Consider the following 22,156-nt stretch of genomic DNA (forward strand, 5'->3'; position numbering starts at 1 on the left):
TGAATCACTATGTTACTGGTAGACTACTGTGCTAAATCATTCTGACATACTGCAGTAGCGGAGAGAGGGAGGTGTGAGAGCTAAAACACAGCAGAGCAACCGATAAGCTAACGGGGACTTACCCAGCGTTAGGATCTCGGTGTGGCCAGGCCGGGCCACGTGGTGCTGCTGGATGGTCTGGTAGAGGGTGGCTTGGCACAGGAGCACCCAGCCCAGGCAAAACCATGCGGCCAACAACCACGACATGGCACGGGACAACTGCAGGGGGGCAGAGATGGAGGAGAAGTTACCGATCAAACTGTTAAGCATGTTCAGATTAGAGAGCTGTAGAGCTGTAGTCGATTTAAGAAATTCTCGATCAACTAAAGACACGTTCTGCCGATTAACTAGTCAACTATTGTGGCAAAAGCTCTCAAAACTATTACATATCTCTTTGGATACGACACTGCACTCACAAACAAAACTAAAATTATAATTTATGCAGAAAAAGTACCAGGAAATGCATTGTAAAGACAGATTAAACTTGTCAATCATGAATTTAATCTGCCTTTTTGTGCATAAATGAACCTCTCCTTTCTGCTTTTGCCCCATATATAATCTATATTTATATTTATAATCTAAATACAATGATTAGTCAACAAATACAAATGTTGGCCAAGTAAGACACGATCAACCGATTAATCGACTTAACAACTAAAGGACTACAGCATTAGAGAAAAGATATGTAGTTCTTGGTCAACCGCATTTTTTTAATAGTTGAATAGTTATGTTATTGGGATTTTAAGGATTTATACGAACCACAGCAGAAAGGAGAAAACATAGAGTGAGTTGGCTGGAGTTTTGGGAGTGACTGGACAGTTTAATCAGCTGTTTAACGTGTGAAGATAGATACTGTTTACTTGTACTTCTCTGTGTACATAGTTGTTTTTGAGTGAGATTCTGAAATTTTTGAGTTTTGCCAGTGTCACGCAGCTTTTTTTAGTTCATTAATCGTTGCACCTTGATCATGTCTTCCGTCAACCAAGAATGTCTGGCAGTCCTGGTACTATTCTAGCATTGCTACATTGCTACATTGCTACATTGCTATGGATTATAGGAGAAACAGTCAAACATTCCTATAAACTACTTCTGTTACTGCTTATCATGCCACCAACAAAATATACTTTAAAAAGCATACACCTTCCCACATATGCACAGTGGACATGCACCAGACCCAAGTGTTTTCGTCCACTAGTGAAACTAACATCAGATGTAATAAAAAACATAAAAAGAATGTACAATATCAGTGTCTTACATGCAAATCTTTGGGTAATAACAGCAACAAAAACCACCACAATCACCACCACCTGGCACATTAAGCCTCAACCATCATAACTCAATGACTGAATCAAAGTGACCAGAAAAAGAAAAAGTCAAAATCTTACCCGGACTAAGACATAAATGTGTCCAGTATTCATTTTCTGCATATGCATAATGTGAGACAATTCACTGTATTCCCTCAAAAGTCAAAAATCAAGGGTGTACCTTCAGTTTAGTGATACGAGCTGAATAAAGATAGCCCCGAAGCTTGTTCCTCAAACTTGTCTGTCACTCCATCATCTGTATGCAAGATTGATAGCATCCCACTAAACCTGTGTGTGCTGCCCTGGGCAACACTAAAACTGCACAAATTAAGCATATCATTATTAGAGATTCATGGAAAATTCCAGTGCCTGTTTTTAATCTACTATAAGTCATGATTAATTAAACTGATTACTGCTTGTGTAGGTATATTTCTCTCTCTTCTTTTATAATCTGTCATATGTTTTAAGTAAGGAAAATCTTAAACAGTGGATTAGACTCTTTATGCACTGCTGTGGTTTGTAGGACTGTGCGTAAAGGTACATACCGGACACAGCACTCTTGTTTTGTTTTTCTTTTCCTTTTAACCCCTAAGCCGACTAAACCAAACTCCACACCTAAAACTCATACTACAAGTTTTACATTTGGATGCAACGATGGCAGCTTTGAACAGAGACTTCCAAACTCTTCCCTGTCGCTGACTTCGCGTCTGAGTGCGAATATGTCCCGTGCGTAAAGCTGATGTGTCCAGTTAAGCAGCATTTACGCAAAACTGGAATATCTAGAACAGTTCCAAGCGCTTCTTTCAACCAGAAAAGAGAAAGTACAGTCGAGAATACCTGCAATCACGCTCCTTTCACGCACCCCTCACGCACCAAGTGTTTACAGGTCCTTTCGCTTTCAAACGACCCTGAGTAAGCGACATGGCAATTACGCGAACAATAACCAAAAAGTGGCACTGTTTGGCACTATAACGAAGCAAATTGCGTTCAGTCTAAACCGTATCCATTATTTTTTTTCAACTTATGTAATGAAGATAAAACGCGCGTTGTTCTTTGCCAGTGCTTTGCTGTAAAGTCCTCTCTTGGTGACACATGAACCAACGTTTATCTCGCAAACAGACGAACCCCACCCCACCTTTCCCCCCCTTAAAAACTCCATAGGTGTTCCTCAAAAGTATCCCCTTTACCTGATGCTTAGGAGGAAAATGAGCTGTCACAGTCACTGCCTGCCTCTCCAGCAGTATCAATCTTCTCCGCTAAATCCATCCATTTTTTCCCGAAATAAGGGTTCACTGCCAAATTATCCAGGCTAAAAAAAAGCGGTCTGCAATGCTGTACTTTTCAGTTATTCCTTTCTTTGGAGATGTCAGGAGATTTGGAGACCGCTGGGACGCTGGTTAAGTCGGCGCTGGAGGAAAAGAAACAGGTCTATGTCTTCTCAGTGCAGTCAGTTTCTTTCTTTAAATCACTCCGCTGTAGAAGAAGTCTGCTGAAATGACAGGGCGCTGATTTAGCCGCGTCTTTTCACTTGCCGGTGAAGGCGCGCAGCGGAAGGCTCCAGTGGAAGGGTCGCTCTGTGTTCTCTTGGCCGTGTCTCCCCATTGAGAAAGCGCTACTGCCGCCTCTGATAGTGTGAGCTCCCTGTCTGTGCCGCCCGGGCGCACCAAGTACAGACTCTGTGAATGTGGAAAAAAAAGGTAGAGCCAGTGTGCGCAACTGGCAGCGTGCGTGTATTACAATGTAGCCCAGCTGTAAGGAGAGGGAGCGATCACATGTCTTGGAGCGGGACTGCCCACTCCTGCCTCTGCATCAACTCTGTATCAGTGTGATTTAATAAGCCAGGCGGTCACATCTCCATGCGTAACTGCGCGGCACCGCACACTTAGCCTTCAGCTGTCTGGGAGAGAGTGAGAGAACATGAGTAAATTGTTCTTTTGAGTCATCGTCACCCTCCTAGAAATTTTGTGGAAGCAGTTGTTGGAAAGTTCAGCGTTCACCTGCGACACTAGAGTGCGTCGATATGCGCATATACAAGCTCTCCATATAGTTTAGACAATATATTAGCTGTTATAAACGCTTTATTTTATTTGCATTAGCGACTAAGAAAACTTTTTTTTTTTTAATATCCAAATAGTTATTTCCTTTCACATTTTGGTTGTGATTGATAAAACAGTACTGTACATTCATTAGCTTTTGTATCATCTATGTGTCTGTTTCTTCTGCTGTTAAGGGCAGGTGAAAGCAAGATCTATAGTTTTTTTTTTGTTTTTTTTCCCCCCAAAATACAATATAATCCTGCCACATTATATGCAAAGAACCCCTTTTGTAACAGCATTATGAAAGCTGGTAGATGCCATCATTTCTAACAAAGCAGTTCAGATCCAAAGAAGGTTTTCCACGTATTATGTGCCTGTGGAGGTCTTTTTTTTTCCTCCATTGTATGCTCAGGTGGCTGTATGTGGGAACAGGCGTGCATTGGCATTTGCACAGTGGCCTGCCTTGTGCTCCACGACACCAATCAAGCCTTTTCATGTTCTCTGTGGATGGGTTTTGTAAGAGCAAAGTGCATTGGTATCAGATTTGTATAGCCAGTGCAGCTTCCTTTTCATTTTTCCAAAGCTATTTCAGCTATAAGGTGACAGTAGCTCAGTGTGTTTGTCTACTGAGCCGAAGGTTGGTGGTTCAAATCCCATCACTGGTAGATCAGTCAGATGCACCGACTCACGGGTTGGTGGGTACGATTCCAGCTCCCACAGATGAATGCTGTTATTGTGTCCTTGGGCGAGACACTTAACCCACCTTGCCCATAGTGTCTGTGGCATTTTTGTTTGTTGATGTAAAGCGTTTTCTGTGCCTTGAAGATGGAAAAGTGCTTTATAAAAATGTGACCTTTTACCATTTACCATTTTGTTTCATGCATTATCATCATTAAAGACCCTGTACCCATTTTTCTTTTTTTCTTTTTTTTTTTTTTTTTGTATTTGAGAAAAATGTGTCCAGTACAGATATATAAACAGCTTTTGATGTCAAAATAAATATGTCTGCATCTAATTAAAAAGTGATAGTGTCTAATAATTAGGAAGTGTGTGTTAGCTTTGCCAGTGCAGCAAAACTCCACCTTGGCTTCTGAAAATTGTGAAAAATCGGTTGTTAACTCATCGCGGTGACTAATTACGTAGATGTTTGAAACAAATAAGGTAAGTGATGAATAACTTTGGACCAAATCGTGTTAAAATGAACAATTGGATGTTCTGTTTTTCAGTAAAAATCAGGTACAGCGCCTTTGACTGTCTTCAAACTTTTATGTATCAAGGAACCCCAAGCTGCTTTCTTTTGAGTAAATTGGAAAGTTTGGGTTTTATTTTTTTACCCGTGACACATTTCTCACTACAGCCTCTTTTGTAGTCCCTCAGTCATCCAGGTATGATCCATAGTAAAAGAAAAATTCAGTTCTGTCAACTGGACAAAAGGTTGGATTCAACAACCTCTTTTGTTCCGTCTTGAAGCTGGGACACTAAAGTCACACGTAGTTACCAGAGAGGATTTCCACCATCATTTCCCCCAGTATCACCATAGAAGGCTTAAAGGTATTTATGAGTAATTACCAATTCTTCTCTTTTGTGAGCACGAATATTATTGTCCACGCTCTAAATTCATTTCGTCGACAATCCTTCCCATTGGACGCAGTTGAAGGCGTGAAATGAGACAGCCTCATAAACAACACTCTCAGTGGAGTAGATTGAAGGCATCCAATTTCAATCAACATTTGTAATTTGTCCAGTTGTGATTTCATTTTTGCTAAGTTTGTGTTTTTTTCTGATTCCACGCTTTGTACAAATGGGCTGAGCGAACCGAATTTTCACAGAATGTCACTCCCTCCTCGTCTTCCTCATTCGGAGGCTTCCATCATTTCCAAACAGCTGTTGTTTCAGGCGTTGCCAAGGCCCAACCACAACCAGCCAATCACGGGCCAACTCGGAGCTTGGATCGGGGTGAGGCTGTTAAGCTGCTCCATTTGCCAATACCACTCTATTTCCTCGCCTCTCTTTATGTCATTCTTTCTTTCCAGCTAATAAAACTTTTCAATGCAGCCAAGAGGTGTCAATATGCACTCGCTAGCTGTATCAAAATACCAATTTAGATCTCCCTCGCTTCCTTTTTCTTAGATTTTCTCTCAAATAATTCATTTTTGTTGCAAATTCGATCTACTTACTCTTCAGTAGTTTTCGCTCTATTAAAGCATTTCTTCATCAGATGAGAGAGGTTGCCGCATTAGTAAGCCTTGTCTCGCGAAAGCATTGTGTCAGAGTGAAAGGTTGAAAAAAAAAAAACAGATCTGGGGAGAGAAGAAATAGCAAACAAGAAGTGGAGATTAGGAGCAGTGAGAGAGAAAATTCATTTGGAAGAAAATGCCTTGGCAACTCTGGCTCAGCGGCCGACGGTGATGGGAAGAGGATGATTAATGAAACGGAGGCAGCCTGAACTCTAGTCATCACTCACGTCAAATTTATTAGAGCATGCGTTTCGTTTTAGTTACAGGTGTTCCACGTCCGTACAAATGGATGGATATTGCTGCATTGTGAAAGTAGAATCAAAATTATGCAAGTCTGAAGGTCTGTTATGTCGAAAATATTTGCATTGTGACCCCAGAAACAGAACAGTTTCATTTTGCCATTATATTTTTAACCCTGGAGAACCCGAGAAGCCTTTTCTTCTTTGGAAAATTATGAACAATGCATTAAATTACTGCCATAAGTTCACTGAACGCTAAAATATCCGCTTTTCAATTTTAACCCTTTACTCCCTAATTTAGGATCAGGGTCAAATTTGGCCTTTAAAGAATATGATTTATCCAAAAAGAATATAAAATGTACTTCTAGACATTCTGCAAGCTATTACTAAAAGATTAACAAAAAAAAAACAACAAAAAAACAACACAATTTTACCAACCGCTGATTTGCTGAGAAGACGATTTTGTTGGGGTAGTTTTCCAGCTCAACAAAACAGCATGTGGTCAGCCATCTTGTCACTATCACTCTGGCTCATTTTAGTTCAATATTCATCTACTAGGTGTCTCTATGCAAGGGCTAGAAGTGGCACTCTGGGCTTTTGAAGTTAAATTTGACTTTTTCTTTTGTTTGTTCATTTTGGGTAGCAGCAATTAACTGCGGCCACATTTGACCCCATGGGATTTCCAGGGTTAAAGAGAGGGTATTAGGATCAACTTTTTGGAGCGTTCTCCCATGTTATAACATTGTTCCCTCATCCAAAACAGGAGCAATCCATCCATGCCTGAATAATCTAAATTAAGAAATTATTCTAATTTTTTTTGCTTTTTAATAATTTTACTTCTCCCAGAGCTGAAAAATCTGTCTAGCTATGATTTTCTTTTAAGCAAACCAAAACTTTTAAACCATTTGTAATTTTTTTTGACAAGTTATCTGACGAGCCGGCGACATGTCTGGGGGACGACACATAAGGAATTATCAACTGTCGGAACTATCAACAAGAAATTAATGAGCTACAAGCACGGATATTTGCTTTAGAATTTGAAAAAAGACTTCACCGGACGCTGCCTGTGACTTCTAGTGGTAAGCAGCCCACAGTTACTTTTGGAGAAGAGGGTGAAAAAACTGCTACTTTTAACTTAAACCTGAGTGATACTGTGTCTTTGCCAAGCCAACGCAGCAAATTAATTAGAGACAATGCCAATAATGTTACATGACCCAAGATACAACTTACAAACAGATTTTTACCACTGTCACAGACTGATGTTAACATGCAAACAAAGGACCATGCCTGTCCCTGATTGGCTAATCCACCTGTCAGTCACGCCCATTTGAAAACAGGGAGACTCACCGGTGACTCATCTTCATAAAGTATTGAAGAAGTGTGTATTCTGGATCCCAAGCAAACAGCCCACGAGCCGATTCTTCTTAAATATACAAAAACAACAAAAACGTAGCTGTTAAACTCTAACTTGTTAAATATGTTACGTTGTTTTTGGTGAATATAGCATTTTCAAAACAATATAAGGTATTGCATTAGCAGGTAATACCCCCCGTAGAAATATGCAATATGTAATACCCTACTCTTTAAAGGGACACAGAGTAATTTTTAGACTTATGATCCAAATCTTTTCTACCTGGATGCTGTTTTTTTCCCAAGAATGTTCCACCAAATGGCATAAAACTAAACAATTGTTATGAAGACAAGCTGGTCACACTACCTAATCAAGCATTTTCTGGCAATACAAAAGTAAAAAAAAACAAAAAAAACATGATGGATAAGTTTATACAGTAGTTTATATTTGCGGCCTTTCTAATGGGTCAACGTGACTCAGGCTTAACAACTAACAAGTCCCAGCAGATACTTCCAGGTTGCGATCCAAAATGTGCTTCATAAATATAATTCTTTTTTTCTGCAAATTGCTGCTTTTGCAATACACTATGGGCCAAAAATGACTGTACTCCACTGCAAGGGAAGAAAAGTTTGGCAGAGGGCCATGAAGTATTATGTAATCAAAACTGTGTGGTTGCTATTACATAATTATAATAGTCTTTATGTGTATGATAGATCTTGATGAGGTGAAAAAGTAAAATGCATTATAGTTGGTACAATACAATACAAAGACCTACATTCTGCTCCACAGAGGCACACGTTGTTATTTAACAATGCAAGACATAAATAATTTTGATGTCACATTTCGTAATTGCTTTTTCGGTTCCATTAAGAAGCTAATTGAAACTCGTTAATCTTTAGCGTACTTCTCTGTAATTGGGCTATGTTTTATTAGTGGCTGTTTTTATGAGCAGTAACGATGCCTTAAGGAGGTTAGCTTAAATGCGATCCATCCTTTGGTGTGACTCTCTCTCTGTAAACTGCCCATTATCGTCCCATTAGTCTATACAAGCCGCTCTCATTCCAGGGCACGACACTGGAGCTGCCTTGGCATTTGCTCCTGTTTTGTTCAATGTTTTTATCCAGTCAAAAGGAGATTGTTTTTGTGCGTTAAAACACAAGAACGCAAAAGAGACATTGATATGCAGATATTTTATTATGTGTGTGCCAGAATTAATAGGACTAATTGTAAAAGTCAAATCAGTCTCATGCACACCCAGTCCCCCATTAATTCTTCATTTAAAAATCCAAGTTATTCAATTTTTGTTCCATTAAACGCACCTAAAATCTCCTTTGAGGCGCGCTGCTATGCATAATGTATGAGGATTTAGCAGCCTGTGCAGAACACCTGCACGGATCAATACTAGAACATTATTATTAAATGCTTTTAGTGCAGACATAGCGTAAAAATCAAGCAGCATTTCATAACATTCAGAATTTAAATGGTAATTTCCTTACCAAAACATCTGCTATATAGGCATGTGGTGCAAGTATTTAAAACATAAAATAACATGTTACGTACTACTACTACACCCCCAACATGCACTGTACTTGTGAAAATCTGACATGTATATAATCACAGTCTAACATATGTCAGTCTGCTTTTTTTTTTAAATCCAGCCTCCACAGACATTTATGAGATTTCAAATCAGAACCATGTGTGAATGCTGATGCATCCACGATATTGCTCACTGCACAATATATCTTGCTGCATCCACAAAAATGACATGCGATTTTTTTTTTTTTTTTTCATAAGATGCATGTGGTAAATCCAGAAAAGCAGCACTGTTTGTAGCGGTGTTGAAATAAACTCTATATAGATAAGAAATAGCTTGTAAATGTAATAATAATAATAATAATAATAATAAATTTTATTTATATAGCACTTTTCAGGACACTCAAAGTCGCTTCACAGTGGATACAATAATAAAATATCACAAAAAATGTGTTTCCATTTTGATTCCAAGTTGATTGTATAAACTATAGACAAGGAAAGTTTATTTGTATAGGACAATTAGCACACCGAGTAATTTAAAGGGCTCTACAGAATAAAAAAAGAGATTAAAATCACAATACAAACAAATTAAAACATAAATAATCATTGTAAAATCAGCATTAAAAGAGAAAAGTGCAGAATAAAAAAACATTCAGTGATATGCACAGCTAAACAGAACCGTTTTGAGCCTTTTTACTAATGTGTCGCAGATGTACTTTGGTGCTAGGCCATGCAGAGAGCTGCTTTTCAGCAAGTCTATTCTCTGAGCCACAGGAGCCAGTGCAGAGATCTGAGCACAAGACTTATGTGCTCGTACTTCCTGGTTCTAGTGAGGACCCGAGCAGCAGTGTTCTGGATGTACTGTTGCTGTCTTAACGCTCGTTTGGAGAGGCCAGTGAGCAGGACGTTGCAGTAGTGTAACCTACTGGAGACAAATGCATGGACAAGTCTCTACAAGTCTGGTTTTGACAGTAAACCTTTGATTTTTGCAATGTTTTTAGATGGTAAAAAGCTGCAGATGTTATTGATTTGTTGTAGCTGTTAAAGTTTCCATTATAGACTCAGTTATAGTGGAATATGTTTAAAGCCTGAATGGCTAGATTTCAGAATTATCAAAATGATTGTTTAGGGTGCACTATGTAACTTTTCTGGTCTTTTCCATATATTATTGTTTTGTCTGGAATATTTCACACTATGGTATTAAAGACAAGCAGGCAACACCACCAAATGTTTAACAATAGAAACACTTGGAACTGAAAAAAAAAACCCAAAACAATATGGACTCAGTGCATTGCTTTGAAAGTTTCAAGGCAAAGCAATAAAATCCTCACTGAGACAAGCAGGATGCAGGCAGTCTACCAGAAAAGTTATAGTGCACTTTACAGAGGGGGTCTTTTACTTCCATGGGGTATTAACTCATAACATTTAACATATTTAGATCACCATGTTTCACTTTGGTTTTTGACTCTTTGCTCCTTGCACAAAGTCACCCCCCCTTCAGAGCGCTATGACAACACGATCAGCGTGTGTCCCACTAATGAAACTACTGCACATCACATCAGGTTTATCAGATTGCTGTGTACAGTTTAGTTCAGGCACCATCAAGTTGATAAGCTATTTATATAAGCATTTTAAACAAAAGGGGCAGATAATGTAAGATTACTCTTCGTGTATGTTTAATTTTACAACACTGCTGATGTCTTTTTATGTTTTAGGAATGAAATAAATAAAAATCAATAAATTAAACACAATTATCATACTTTTAAATATGTATGCATGGGTATTGTAGGCTTGTGTGGGCTGAGCATTGCACAGAATCTTACAGCAAACTGAAATTAGGATTTGAATAGGGTTTGGGAGAGATTGCTAAATTACTGAAACATGCATTAATGACATCTAAAACATCTTCAGGCATGGCTCCAAAAAACAGATTTTGCATAATACCGAGACCTGTCAGGCTAATTTCTATATCGACTTTCAATATATGACATGTATTTATCGTTCTTTATTTATCGTATTCGTACTTTTTTGTTGTACCAGTGGGAAAATGTTGGAGATTTTTCTGTACTACAATGAGATTTGAGCAGTAGAAGGCCAAATTATGAACAAACTAACTACTTAAGTGTTGCATTCTGTCATTTATTTATTGCAGTTCATATTTATTTCATGCAGTATTGTACATTTAGAGTACTTTTTGGGGGATAATTATTTCATTTATCGTCTGTATTTACTTCAAAATGTGTTATCATGACAGACCTATTAATACCACACAATTATATTAAAACGCTATCATATTTTTTGTCACAACTTGCTGTGATCTGTACAAGTACTCCTTACCCTCATGGTATCATACTGTACAAAACATGCAGTGAAAAAGGAATATTGGATTGCTCCTCTGTACCCAATTCTATACCTCTACACTCATGTACATTATGTCACAGCGGTAATAAGTTGTGGTGCATGTGTGTGTTTGAAGTCGCTCAGAAATCCCTTAGTTCTTTGGCCACTCTCAGCAGAGGACACGTCTCTCCCCTGTCAGCGCAGAATGAGGGAGTAATTGAGCAGGAGATGACTGCGCGGCAGGAGACGGTGGCAGCCATGGAAATGTCCCCTCACGGGCCAATAAAAATGTCCTCTGCCTCCAGCGGTAATTGGAGCGGGGACAGTGGGCCGTGGAGAGCACCTGTTGAAACGCTTTGCTCAATACTCCACCATTAACCTGATGAGACCGGGGAGTCACTGGATGGATGTGAAATCAGAAGCAATGTTACACAAGACTATGATTTGAGTGAAAAATATGTTTTATTTTATTTTAAATTGCCGTCCTTCTCCAGTCCAGTGTATGCAAAGAGCAGTCTTGACAGTTTGATGCCCTCCTACGTTCTGTTCAAATGCAGAAGGGTCTGGAATGGGACCATAGAACGTGATAAACAACTGTTCTTACTTGGGACGGTCCAATCACATCCCCTAATTTGTACAATCTCTCAAAGGCAGAAGACATTTCCTCTCGAATATTCTCATAATTCAGAAAAAATGTGTCGTTTGCCTCAGATACATAAGAGTCTGTGTTTCTCCGATTGGTTAATCCATCCATTAGAAATCGTGAAAACAGGACAGAAAAGGGTGCAATTTTTTTATTTTATTTTTTTAATGGGGATTGAATGATCCCCTCCCCGAACCGCCACCTTAACGTGGTGGAGGAGTTTGAGCACCCAAATGATCCTGGGAGCTATGTTGTCGGGGGCTTCATGCCCCTGGTAGGGTCACCCATGGCAAACAGGTCCTGGGAGACAGGTCTGACTAAGAGCGGTTCAGAAGCCCTACATGAAGAGGAAAAGAACAAGGCCAGTTACGTCGCCCAGACTGGTGTTACCGGGGCCCCACCCTGGAGCCAGGCCTGGGGTGGGTGCTCGGCAGTGGGCGCCTGGTGGCCGGGCCTTTCCCCACGGGGCCCGGTCGGGCCCAGCCCGAAGGAACGACGTGGGGCCGTCCTCCCGCGGACCCACCACCTGCGGGAGGAGCCATGCGGGGCGGGTGCAGAGAGATCCGGGCGGCAGTCGAAGGCAGGGACCTCGACGACCGGATCTCCGGACATGGAGACTAGCTCTGGGGACATGGAATGTCACCTCGCTGGGGGGGAAGGAGCCTGAGCTTGTGCGGGAGGTTGAGCGTTACCGGCTAGACATAGTCGGCCTCACCTCCACGCACAGCTCGGGCTCTGGAACCCAACTTCTTGAGAGGGGTTGAACTCTCCATTTCTCTGGCGTTGCCCTCGGGGAGCGGCGGCGAGCTGGTGTGGGCTTGCTCATTGCCCCACAGCTCAGCCGCTGCGTGTTGGGGTTCACTCCGGTGTCCCTGCGCCTTCGGGTCGGGGACAGGTCTCTCACTGTTGTGTCGACCTACGGGCCAAGCAGCAGTGCAGAGTACCCGGCCATCTTGGAGTCCCTGGGAGGGGTACTAGACAGTGCACCAACCGGGGACTCCGTTGTTCTCCTGGGGGACTTCAACGCCCATGTGGGTAACGACAGTGAGGTAACGACAGTGACACTTGGAGGGGCGTGATTGGGAGGAACGGCCTCCCCGATCTGAACCCGAGCGGTGTTTTGTTATTGGACTTCTGTGCTAGTCACAGCTTGTCCATAACAAACACCATGTTCGAGCACAAGGGTGTCCATCGGTGCACGTGGTACCAGGACAGTCTAGGTCGGAAGTCGATGATCGACTTTGTTGTCGTGTCATCTGACCTCCGACCGCGTGTGAGTGAAGAGAGGGGCTGAGCTGTCAACTGATCACCACCTGGTGGTGAGTTGGATCCGCTGGCGGAGGAGGAAGCCGGACAGACCTGGCAGACCCAAGCGCATTGTGAGGGTCTGCTGGGAAGTCTGGCGGAGCACTCTGTCAGGGGGGTCTTCAACTCCCACCTCCGGGAGAGCTTCTCCCTGATCCCGGGGGAGGTTAAAGACATGGACTCCGAGTGGGCCATGTTCTCCACCTCTATTGTCGATGCGGCTGCTCGTAGCTGTGGTCGTAAGGTCTGTGGTGCTTGTCGCGGCGGCAATCCCCAAACCCGGTGGTGGACACCGGAAGTAAGGGATGCCGTCAAGCTGAAGAAGGAGTCCTATCGAGCCTTGTTGGCTCGTGGGACTCCTGAGGCAGCTGATGAGTACCGGCGGGCCAAGCGTGCCGCGGCTCGGGCAGTCACAGAGGCAAAAACTCGGGGTTGGGAGGAGTTCGGGGAGGCCATGGAGGAGGACTATCGGACGGCCTCAAAGAGATTCTGGCAAACCGTCCGACGCCTCAGGAGGGAGAAGCAGTGCTTCACCAACACTGTTTACAGTGCGGGTGGAGAGCTGCTGACCTCGACTGGGGATGTTGTCGGGCGGTGGAAGGAATACTTTGAGGATCTCCTCAATCCCACTGTCACGTCTTCCGAGGAGGAAGCAGAAACTGGGGACCCAGAGGCGGACTCGTCCATCACCCTGGCTGAAGTCACTGAGGTGGTTGGCAAGCTCCTCGGTGGCAAGGCTCCGGGGGTGGACGAGATCCGTCCTGAGTATCTCAAGTCTCTGGATGTTGTGGGGCTGTCTTGGCTGACACGTCTCTGCAACATCGCGTGGCGGTCGGGGACAGTACTGTGGAATGGCAGACCGGGGTGGTGGTCCCTCTGTATAAGAAGGGGGACCGGAGGGTGTGTTCCAATTACAGGGGAATCACACTCCTCAGCCTTCCCGGTAAGGTCTATTCCAGGGTACTGGAGAGGAGAATCCGACCGATAGTCGAACCTCGGATTCAGGAGGAGCAGTGTGGTTTTCGTCCTGGTCAAGGAACACTGGACCAGCTCTATACTCTCCATCGGGTCCTCGAGGGCTCATGGGACTATGCCCAACCAGTCCACATGTGTTTTGTGGATCTGGAGAAGGCATTCGACCGTGTCCCTCGTGGTGTCCTTTGGGGGGTGCTCCGAGAATATGGAGTCAGGCGCCCTTTGCTAAGGGCTGTCCGGTCCCTGTATGACCGGAGCAAGAGCTGTGTTCGCATTGCCGGCAGTAAGTCAGACCTGTTCCCGGTGCATGTTGGACGCCAGGGCTGCCCTTTGTCACCGGTTCTGTTCATTATATTTATGGACAGAATTTCTAGGTGCAGCCAGGGGCTGGAGGTGGTCTGGTTTGGGAACCACAGGATTTCATCTCTGCTGTTTGCAGATGATGTTGTCCTGATGGCTTCTTCGAGCCAGGACCTGCAACAGGCACTGGGGTGGTTTGCAGCTGAGTGTGAAGCAGCTGGGATGAGAATCAGCTCCTCCAAATCCGAGGCTATTGTTCTCGACCGGAAAAAGGTGGTTTGCTCTCTCCGGGTGGGTGGTGAGTCTCTGCCCCAAGTGGAGGAGTTCAAGTATCTCAGGGTCTTGTTCACAAGTGAGGGAAGGATGGAGCGGGAGATTGACAGGCGGATCGGTGCAGCGTCTGCAGTTATGCGGTCGCTGTATCGGTCCGTTGTGGTGAAGAAGGAGCTGAGCCCAAAGGCAAAGCTCTCGATTTACCGGTCATTCTACGTTCCTACCCTCACCTATGGTTCCTCCGCAGAGTGGCCGGGCGCACCCTTAGGGATAGGGTGAGGAGCTCGGTCACACAGGAGGAGCTCGGAGTAGAGCCGCTGCTCCTCCTCTGTTGAGAGGAACCAGTTGAGGTGGCTCGGGCATCTGCTCAGGATGCCTCCTGGACGCCTCCCTAGGGAGGTGTTCTGGGCATGTCCCACCGGGAGGAGGCCCTGGGGAAGACCCAGGACACGCTGGAGGGACTATGTCTCTCGGCTGGCCTGGGAAAGCCTTGGGGTCCCACCGGAGGAGCTGGAGGACGTGTCCGGGGTGAGGGAAGTCTGGGAGTCCCTGCCCCCGCGACCCGGCCCCGGATAAGCGGAAGAAAATGGATGGATGGATGGATGGGATTGAATGACCTGGTAACGTCCAGATCTACGTACTGCTCAAACCAATTTATTTTTGCTAAATTTGTCTCTCCAGTAAAGGCACGAGACAGTTGAACTAATAGTAGGTCACAGTTTTTGCACATGACTTTGCTCAAAACCCCTTTTTTTCTGTGAACAAAAACAGATACAAACACATATATTTCCATTTTAGTGAAACATACAGCCACATTTCAAATAAAGCTGCTTACATGGGCAGTACCTGGAGCACAGACTGTAAATATAAATGGACATAGCTAACCCGCTAGCTGCCCTGATTCAAATAGGTAGTGATCATGGGCGTGTTTCCGGCTTCATTGACTCTGGCTCCAATTCACTTTACATCAAAATATTGTCGCTCCTCTCTCTGTAACTGCTGCTGTCAGCCTCGTTATTTTGGTGCTAATATGTTTGTAGTAACCCTCTCTACATGATCCTGGTATTTTTATTTCACTATCGTGTCTGTAAATTAATATATAAGCATTAATCAATCAATCAATCAGACTTTATTTCTAAAGCACCTTCCAACAACCAAAGCTGACCTAAGTGCTGTACAACATTAAAACAAGATTAAAAACAATAAACATCATACAAATAGGACAACAAAGCACATTACACCATTAAACTAAAGAAAGCATTAATAACAGACAAATCAGGCTCCTTCTCCTGCTCGGGCTCTGTATAGGAAAGGACAGAGTAGGCTGTTTTTCCTAACAAAGCTTAGGTCTTTTGATGTGTCTGCTGACATGTTGTTCCTCTTCTATCAGTCTGTTGTGGCAAGTGCTGTCTTCTATGGTGTTGTCTGTTGGGGTGGCAGTATAACCACAAGGGATTGCAATCGTTTGGACATACTGATAAAGAAGTGTGCATCTGTGATCGGGAGGAGGGTGGACTCTGTGGGAGCTGTGGTTGAGAAGAGGATGAGGGCTTTAATGCAGGGCATCCTGGACAATTCCAAACATCCCTTGCATGACACTATGTCTGCACAGAGAAGCACACGGAGTAACAGGTTCCTCTCATTGAGCTGCAGGACAGTGCACTTTTCGAGGTCATTTGTCCCTTCAGCTATCAGGCTGTTTAACAGATCTGCCTGATAGGAACTATAATTTCTGTAGGACGAGTACTTTACACTATTGATAGTAATATTTTATTGTTTCTACTGTTATTATTGTGTGTGTTTGTGCAAGTGTGTGTTTGCTGCCGGACACCTGAATTTCTCCCTTGGAGATTAATAAAGTTATTATCTATCTTATCTATCTATCTATCTATCTTTCCCCATGGTCACTCCCGCTAGCGCTAACAACAGGTTTGAGTGACAGTGTTGCTAAGTGCCCGCTTCATGCTAAACCAGCGATGCAAGCGTGGAGCGGTATTACCTTCATCAGCCTCTTTCTGAATTGGATCTTTGGTTGCTATGATACTCATGGGTCTGAATTCCAGATAGAGAAATTGGCTGCAAATTCGTCACTATAACAGCTCAACTCAGCAAGCTTCATTTGCCTGGAGCTGAACGCTATAGCTGATGTCACATACCCTTAGGCCACTTCTTTATACAGTCTATAATGTGGAGGAATAATAGGGACAGGGAGGGGCTGTAATCAGGACAGTCTTGTACTTATAGTTGCAGTGGCCACTGAAGACAAATCTTCATAGTTTGCACTACAATTGCCAAAAATGACCAGGTGATAATGGTATTAACACACCATGTACACAGTTTAGTTGCAAAAAAAGTTGACTTAGTGTTTAGTTCCACTTCAACGACTAATGTGTCAGTCTGAGAAGCTGAATACGTGAAAAATAAACTGCTTGAACCTCCTCATTCTGACCCAATTTGACCTCTTCTCACCTGTACAAAGGGGCGCAATCCCTTTCACCAACATCCAGTGTGTGGCCTCACTTCGTCTTTAAAACGCCGCTCACACACGAACGGGATTCAATTTCCTGTTTGTAACCGAAGAGGAAGTGGACACCGATAAAAGTGCAAGAGAGAGAAACAAGGCTGCGGGACAGAGAGAGGAGCGGCGCCCTTTCAGACATCCATTCACAGTGATGCCGAGCCAATTCCTTCGCCATAAGCCTGCTCTGGGCATCCTCGAGTTAAGACTGCGAGTAGAGATGTGCTACCCTCAGCCAGTACAGAGCAGGGACACATGGTATGCACTGTTCTGAACTATCCTACCTCAGGGTTGATCGGGGTAGATTCATAAAGGGATTATGTCTCTCGGTGACCTTTGACCTGTCTGCCCGGCTTTGTCTGAGGATCAAGAGTCCTGTCCATCACTCCGAGGAGATAAGAGGAGGAGATGGGTTTAACCTGCGAAGATAGGTTCAACACATTTATTTATTTACAATGGTGTGGTAAAGCTGCTGATACTTTGCCTGACCAGCCAGTTGCTCCTATTTTCTGTTGGACTGCAGAAGGTTCTGGAGCTATAAAGTGTGGCAAAAAACATCCTTATTTAGCATGTGCCAGTCATAGCTGCTAATTTGCAGCATGTGTCTCTCAACTGTAGAAGACATCTCCTCTCAAATATGCTCAATTTAAGGCTGATTTTGGGCTTTAATCCTTTAAGGACTAAGCACAATATAGACCAGTATAGCTCGCCTAGACTTTTATTCTTTTTAGCCATAAAATAATGTTCAAGGAAGCACACAGCAACTTTTATTTTACATATCCATCCGTATTTTTCTTATAACTGATTAGGAGAATCCCTGCAGCACCTGCGCTCTGATTGATCATCTTCGAAGGACAACGTAAGCAGATTACCGTAATGACAGTAAAATATTTAAAGAGCCCCATGCCTCTGCTTTGAGACGCCATTTGAATTTACATGATAGCATAATTAGTTGCGGAGTTACAGTAATGGAAAGTCCGCAACCGCGCTCTATCGACAACAATAGCATCCACGGCAATAGTGTTAAAGCAGACTTATTATGCAAAATCGACTTTTCAGGGCTTCTAAACCCTTATTTGGAAATACTTGTGCATGTTTGGCCAATCTTTAATCGCTTATTTTCAAGACGCCATATTTCCGTTCAATCCCCGTTTTCACCTCCACTGGTACACGCCCTCTGCTCCATACTTACTTCCTTCTCCAATTGTATTTTCTTAATCAGTGATACGCGTAGACTTCAGCAGCGTCGCATAGCTACAAGTCTCTTTGTTGTGATGACATTTACGGCGATGTTAGCTCCCATTGGGCAACACAGTTTTCTAACGCGGAAGTCAGCAGGATTGTTTCTTTTATTAAGTCATTTTCGATGAATATGACGATTTAAAATATGCAAATTATAACGTAATGGTGGTAGACTATAGCTATATAGCAGACATAAGCACAATAGGTCTTTTTTCAGATAAATCAGCTGTGCAATTGTCTTTGAAGCTTAGTTCTGTTCAATCTCTCTCTTCACTCTTCAACCCATTTCTTGCTTACATCGGCCCAATAGCGGCTAAGAAGAAAGGGAAAAAGTTGTGTAGTTGGTAAGACGCCCAACAATTGTCCAGCAAAATACTTGAACAGTATCATTTAGTCTAGGAATGGCAACACAAAAGTCAGATGTTTAACAAATTAAAACTTAAAAAAACAATATCTTATTAAATGCCACTTCAGTATGTTCAAAGTTACTTTTATAAATCCAACAAATTACATATTTATAAATGCTAAACTACATGCTTGGAGGAAATAGCAGTAGGCTAACTCAGCAGGCCATGATTAGGTGAATGAATCATGATGTGACAATAATATATATACTTCGCTTTTCTTTTCATTTCTCCTCCTGAGGGCATGTTATTAGACGTAACACCATGTACTGAATCCGCCCACAAAAGGGTTATTTGTTGCATTGGTGCGATGTGGCCCTTAACTGAACCTCTGCATGTAGAATCTGGGATGAGTCAGCTGGAGAGAGTGCACTAAAGGGCGCACATCTGCTGGAGTGACTCACTAAGTGTCACTGATAATGGTTCCAATTTAATCACCACCTGGGTACGACTACGACAGAAAACAGTGGTAGTTTGCAGTATATGGCTTAAAAGTGATGTCAAAATACAAAAATGATGTTTCATTTGACAGGAGCTCAGTCGGTAGAGCGTTCGTCCATCATTGCTTGACCGGTCAGATCCACCGACCCACAGGTTGGCGAAGCGTTTCCAGCTCTCACAGATGAATGCGGTTGTTGTGTCCTTGAGAAAGACACTTAACCCACCCCGCTCCCAGTGTCTGCATACACTGGTGTTTGAGTGTCTTGAAGGTGGAAAAGCGCTAGATAAATATGTGACCATTTACCAGTACTGTACCATTTTACCATTCAACTTATGTATCATATTAGCTGTATATTTATGTTTTTATTGACTTTTATGTGACGCACTTTAGTCAGCTGATGTGTTATATGAATAAACTTGAATTGAACTTTGGTAAATAAAGTCCATTTCTCCAATTTTTTAGACAGATAAGATTCATGATTCAAAATGTCGTCTTCCAAGGGATTACCAAGGGATTACCAATTATAAGTAAGTTGATTAAAGATGGCAAATTGATTATACTTATGTTTCAGTATTTCAAAACTAATTTGGAAAAGACTGAAAATGATTTTTACTGATACTTGCAAATACGGCATTACATGGACTCAAAGATTCATATGGTGTCAGAGATGAATATGGACCTGTTAAAAGTGCTTAAAATGCATATAATGGTAATAATAAGCAGCATATTTCATTTCTGTATTAATTTATGCCGAATCATAAGTCTCATTCAACTGGGAAGGTTAAGGCACAATGGGAGAAAGAAGCAGGAATAAACATATCAGAGGAAGAATGGACTTTTACATGGAAACATCAATGGAAATGTGCTGCCTCACAGAGATGGAGGTTTGGTGGGAAAACTTTGATTAGATACTTTATTACCCCATGTCAGAAGACTCACTATGACAGAAATCGTCCTGTCTGCTGGAGAAAATGCAGAAATCAACGAGCGGATCACTTCTATATTCTGTGGGACTGATTAAACACTGGACTGAAGTTCATAGAACACTGGACATTCAAATGTACATTTCCCTTTGGAATAAAAACTGTTCTTTGGATCTGTACCACAGGACTGGATGAAGAAGGGTAAATGCATTTTTTGTGATTTGGTAGTTGCTAGCTTGAAATGTATAACAAAGAAATGTCTATCACAGGAAAGGCCAAATTTGACAACATGGTGGGAAATAACATTAGACGTTTATGAAATGGAAGAGATGGCAACATTTGTAAATGACAAACAAGGCTGGTTTGTGTCTTGTTGGGAAAAGTGGGTTAAGTATACAAATCTAAAAAGACCCATTTTTATTTTAAGACTTTAAGTAAATAAATAATGTACACTTCATGGTCACTCCCTTTTGTTCCATCTTTGTTCTGTTTTCTATGTTGAACTGGTGGGAATTTGTGTTAAGCAGGAGAAACTCTGCTGAGGAGAGTAACGTGTTTGTACATGTTAAATGTACCCATCTTTGTAAAACATTAAAACTTATGAATAAAGAATAAAAACAAATAAATAAATAAGCAAATAAATGGAAGAGCTGAGTGGTACGATCATTTACGTCAATGACTTTATACTATCCTTGCTGGATTGTGTAACTGTTTCACTATCTTGAGGGAGAGGAGAGGTGTCATTAGGACAAGTTATAGGTCAGATCTGTGGGGAGGCAAACCCTGCACAGTAAAACATGCATGTTTTTAAGGTATATTTGACCAATTGCTCAGTTTCAACAATTTAATTTTGTATTCAAATCTAAGAACATATTCAAAATTATTTATAATGCAGCTCCATCTACAATGAAAAAAATATTAAACTTTGTTCTGAACAGACTACCCGATCCAGTCCTTGGTGAACCCAAATTGCATAGTCCCAAAAAGATCCTCGGCCTTTGATCAGGTGGCCTTTTCTTTTCAAACCATCAGACAGTAGAATCAGCTTCCAGCTTTCTGAAATTGTCTGCAGATCTTAATAATTTTACTGGAAATTTGAAAAAGCACATTTTAGATAATCAAATGTGTCCACATCAGTCTAGTTCATTTGTACTGTTCTGTTTCACTGTAAAAACCTGCACATAATGACTTTTTATATTGGTATGGACTGTAGGAAACATCATTTATTGGACATTTTATTGTATTTAACTGCTAATGTTAATAATGAACATTGTGTAATAATGTGTGTTCACCTGCCCAGGGACTGCAGAGTAGCAGTAGCTAAATCTGTTACAAATATTTTTTTTTTCTTTTGTAAGATTATTCTTTATATGTCAGTGATGATGCACAAATGTATTAAAGAAAGAGATAGCGATTCAAAAGGACATACTGTAGAACATTTCAAGCATTTAACATCTTTATGGACAGCAAATCCTCCACTTGAAATGTTACATGTGTACCTTTAAGAAAATTACAAAAAGGTTCACCCAAACATTTAAAGTTTATTATTTATTGAGTGACTGGTTAAGTTTGTGATATTGAGTACTTATTATCATTTTAGAGACGTATCCATGCATTTGTCATTCTTCTCTTTTAATGCAAATTTTACAAAGTTTTTTTTAATGTTTTGATTTGTTTGTAAAGTGATTTTAATGTCTTTCTTATTCTGTAAAGCAGTTTGAATTACTTTGTGTAAAAAGTGTGCTATACAAACTTGTCCATGTGTGTGCATTTATGTGGGGCAACATTGGGTTGATGATTCAAACCTAACAGAGATCTACTTTGGAAACAAATAAAAAAGTGGAATGTTTTGTTGGTAATTTACTTGGCTGTTTATTTTCATTTTCGTTTTCATCGTTGGAACAAAAATGCCTCTTTGATACTAGCTACGGGACTGTTCAATCAGGCCAATTGACCTTTTACTCCGGACCAATGAAACCAAGCATCAAGATTGTCATAAGTTTGGATGAGTTCTTTTCATATCACAACAAGACATCTGCGCCCTCCAGAAAG

At 41.9% G+C, this 22,156-nt stretch overlaps 1 protein-coding gene across 3 annotated transcripts in view; it reads right to left on the bottom strand.

Annotated features, from left to right (window-relative positions):
• LOC117370817 (chemokine-like protein TAFA-1) overlaps positions 1–3,149 on the bottom strand; it is a 124,569-nt gene extending 121,420 nt beyond the window's left edge. Inside the window, exons 1-2 of one of the 3 annotated variants that reach the window (XM_055221784.1) lie at positions 2,531–3,149; positions 123–258 (exon numbers count right to left, since the gene is read on the bottom strand). In XM_055221784.1, the coding sequence (XP_055077759.1) occupies positions 123–246 (124 nt within the window). In that variant the 5' untranslated portion in view covers positions 247–258; positions 2,531–3,149. The remainder of the gene's footprint in view (positions 1–122; positions 259–2,530) is intronic. The other 2 variants (XM_055221782.1, XM_055221783.1) reach the window with 2 other exon arrangements.
• Between the last annotated feature and the right edge of the window lie 19,007 nt (positions 3,150–22,156).

Source organism: Periophthalmus magnuspinnatus, chromosome 5 (assembly GCF_009829125.3).
Source record: "Periophthalmus magnuspinnatus isolate fPerMag1 chromosome 5, fPerMag1.2.pri, whole genome shotgun sequence".
Taxonomy (NCBI): Eukaryota; Metazoa; Chordata; class Actinopteri; order Gobiiformes; family Gobiidae; genus Periophthalmus; species Periophthalmus magnuspinnatus.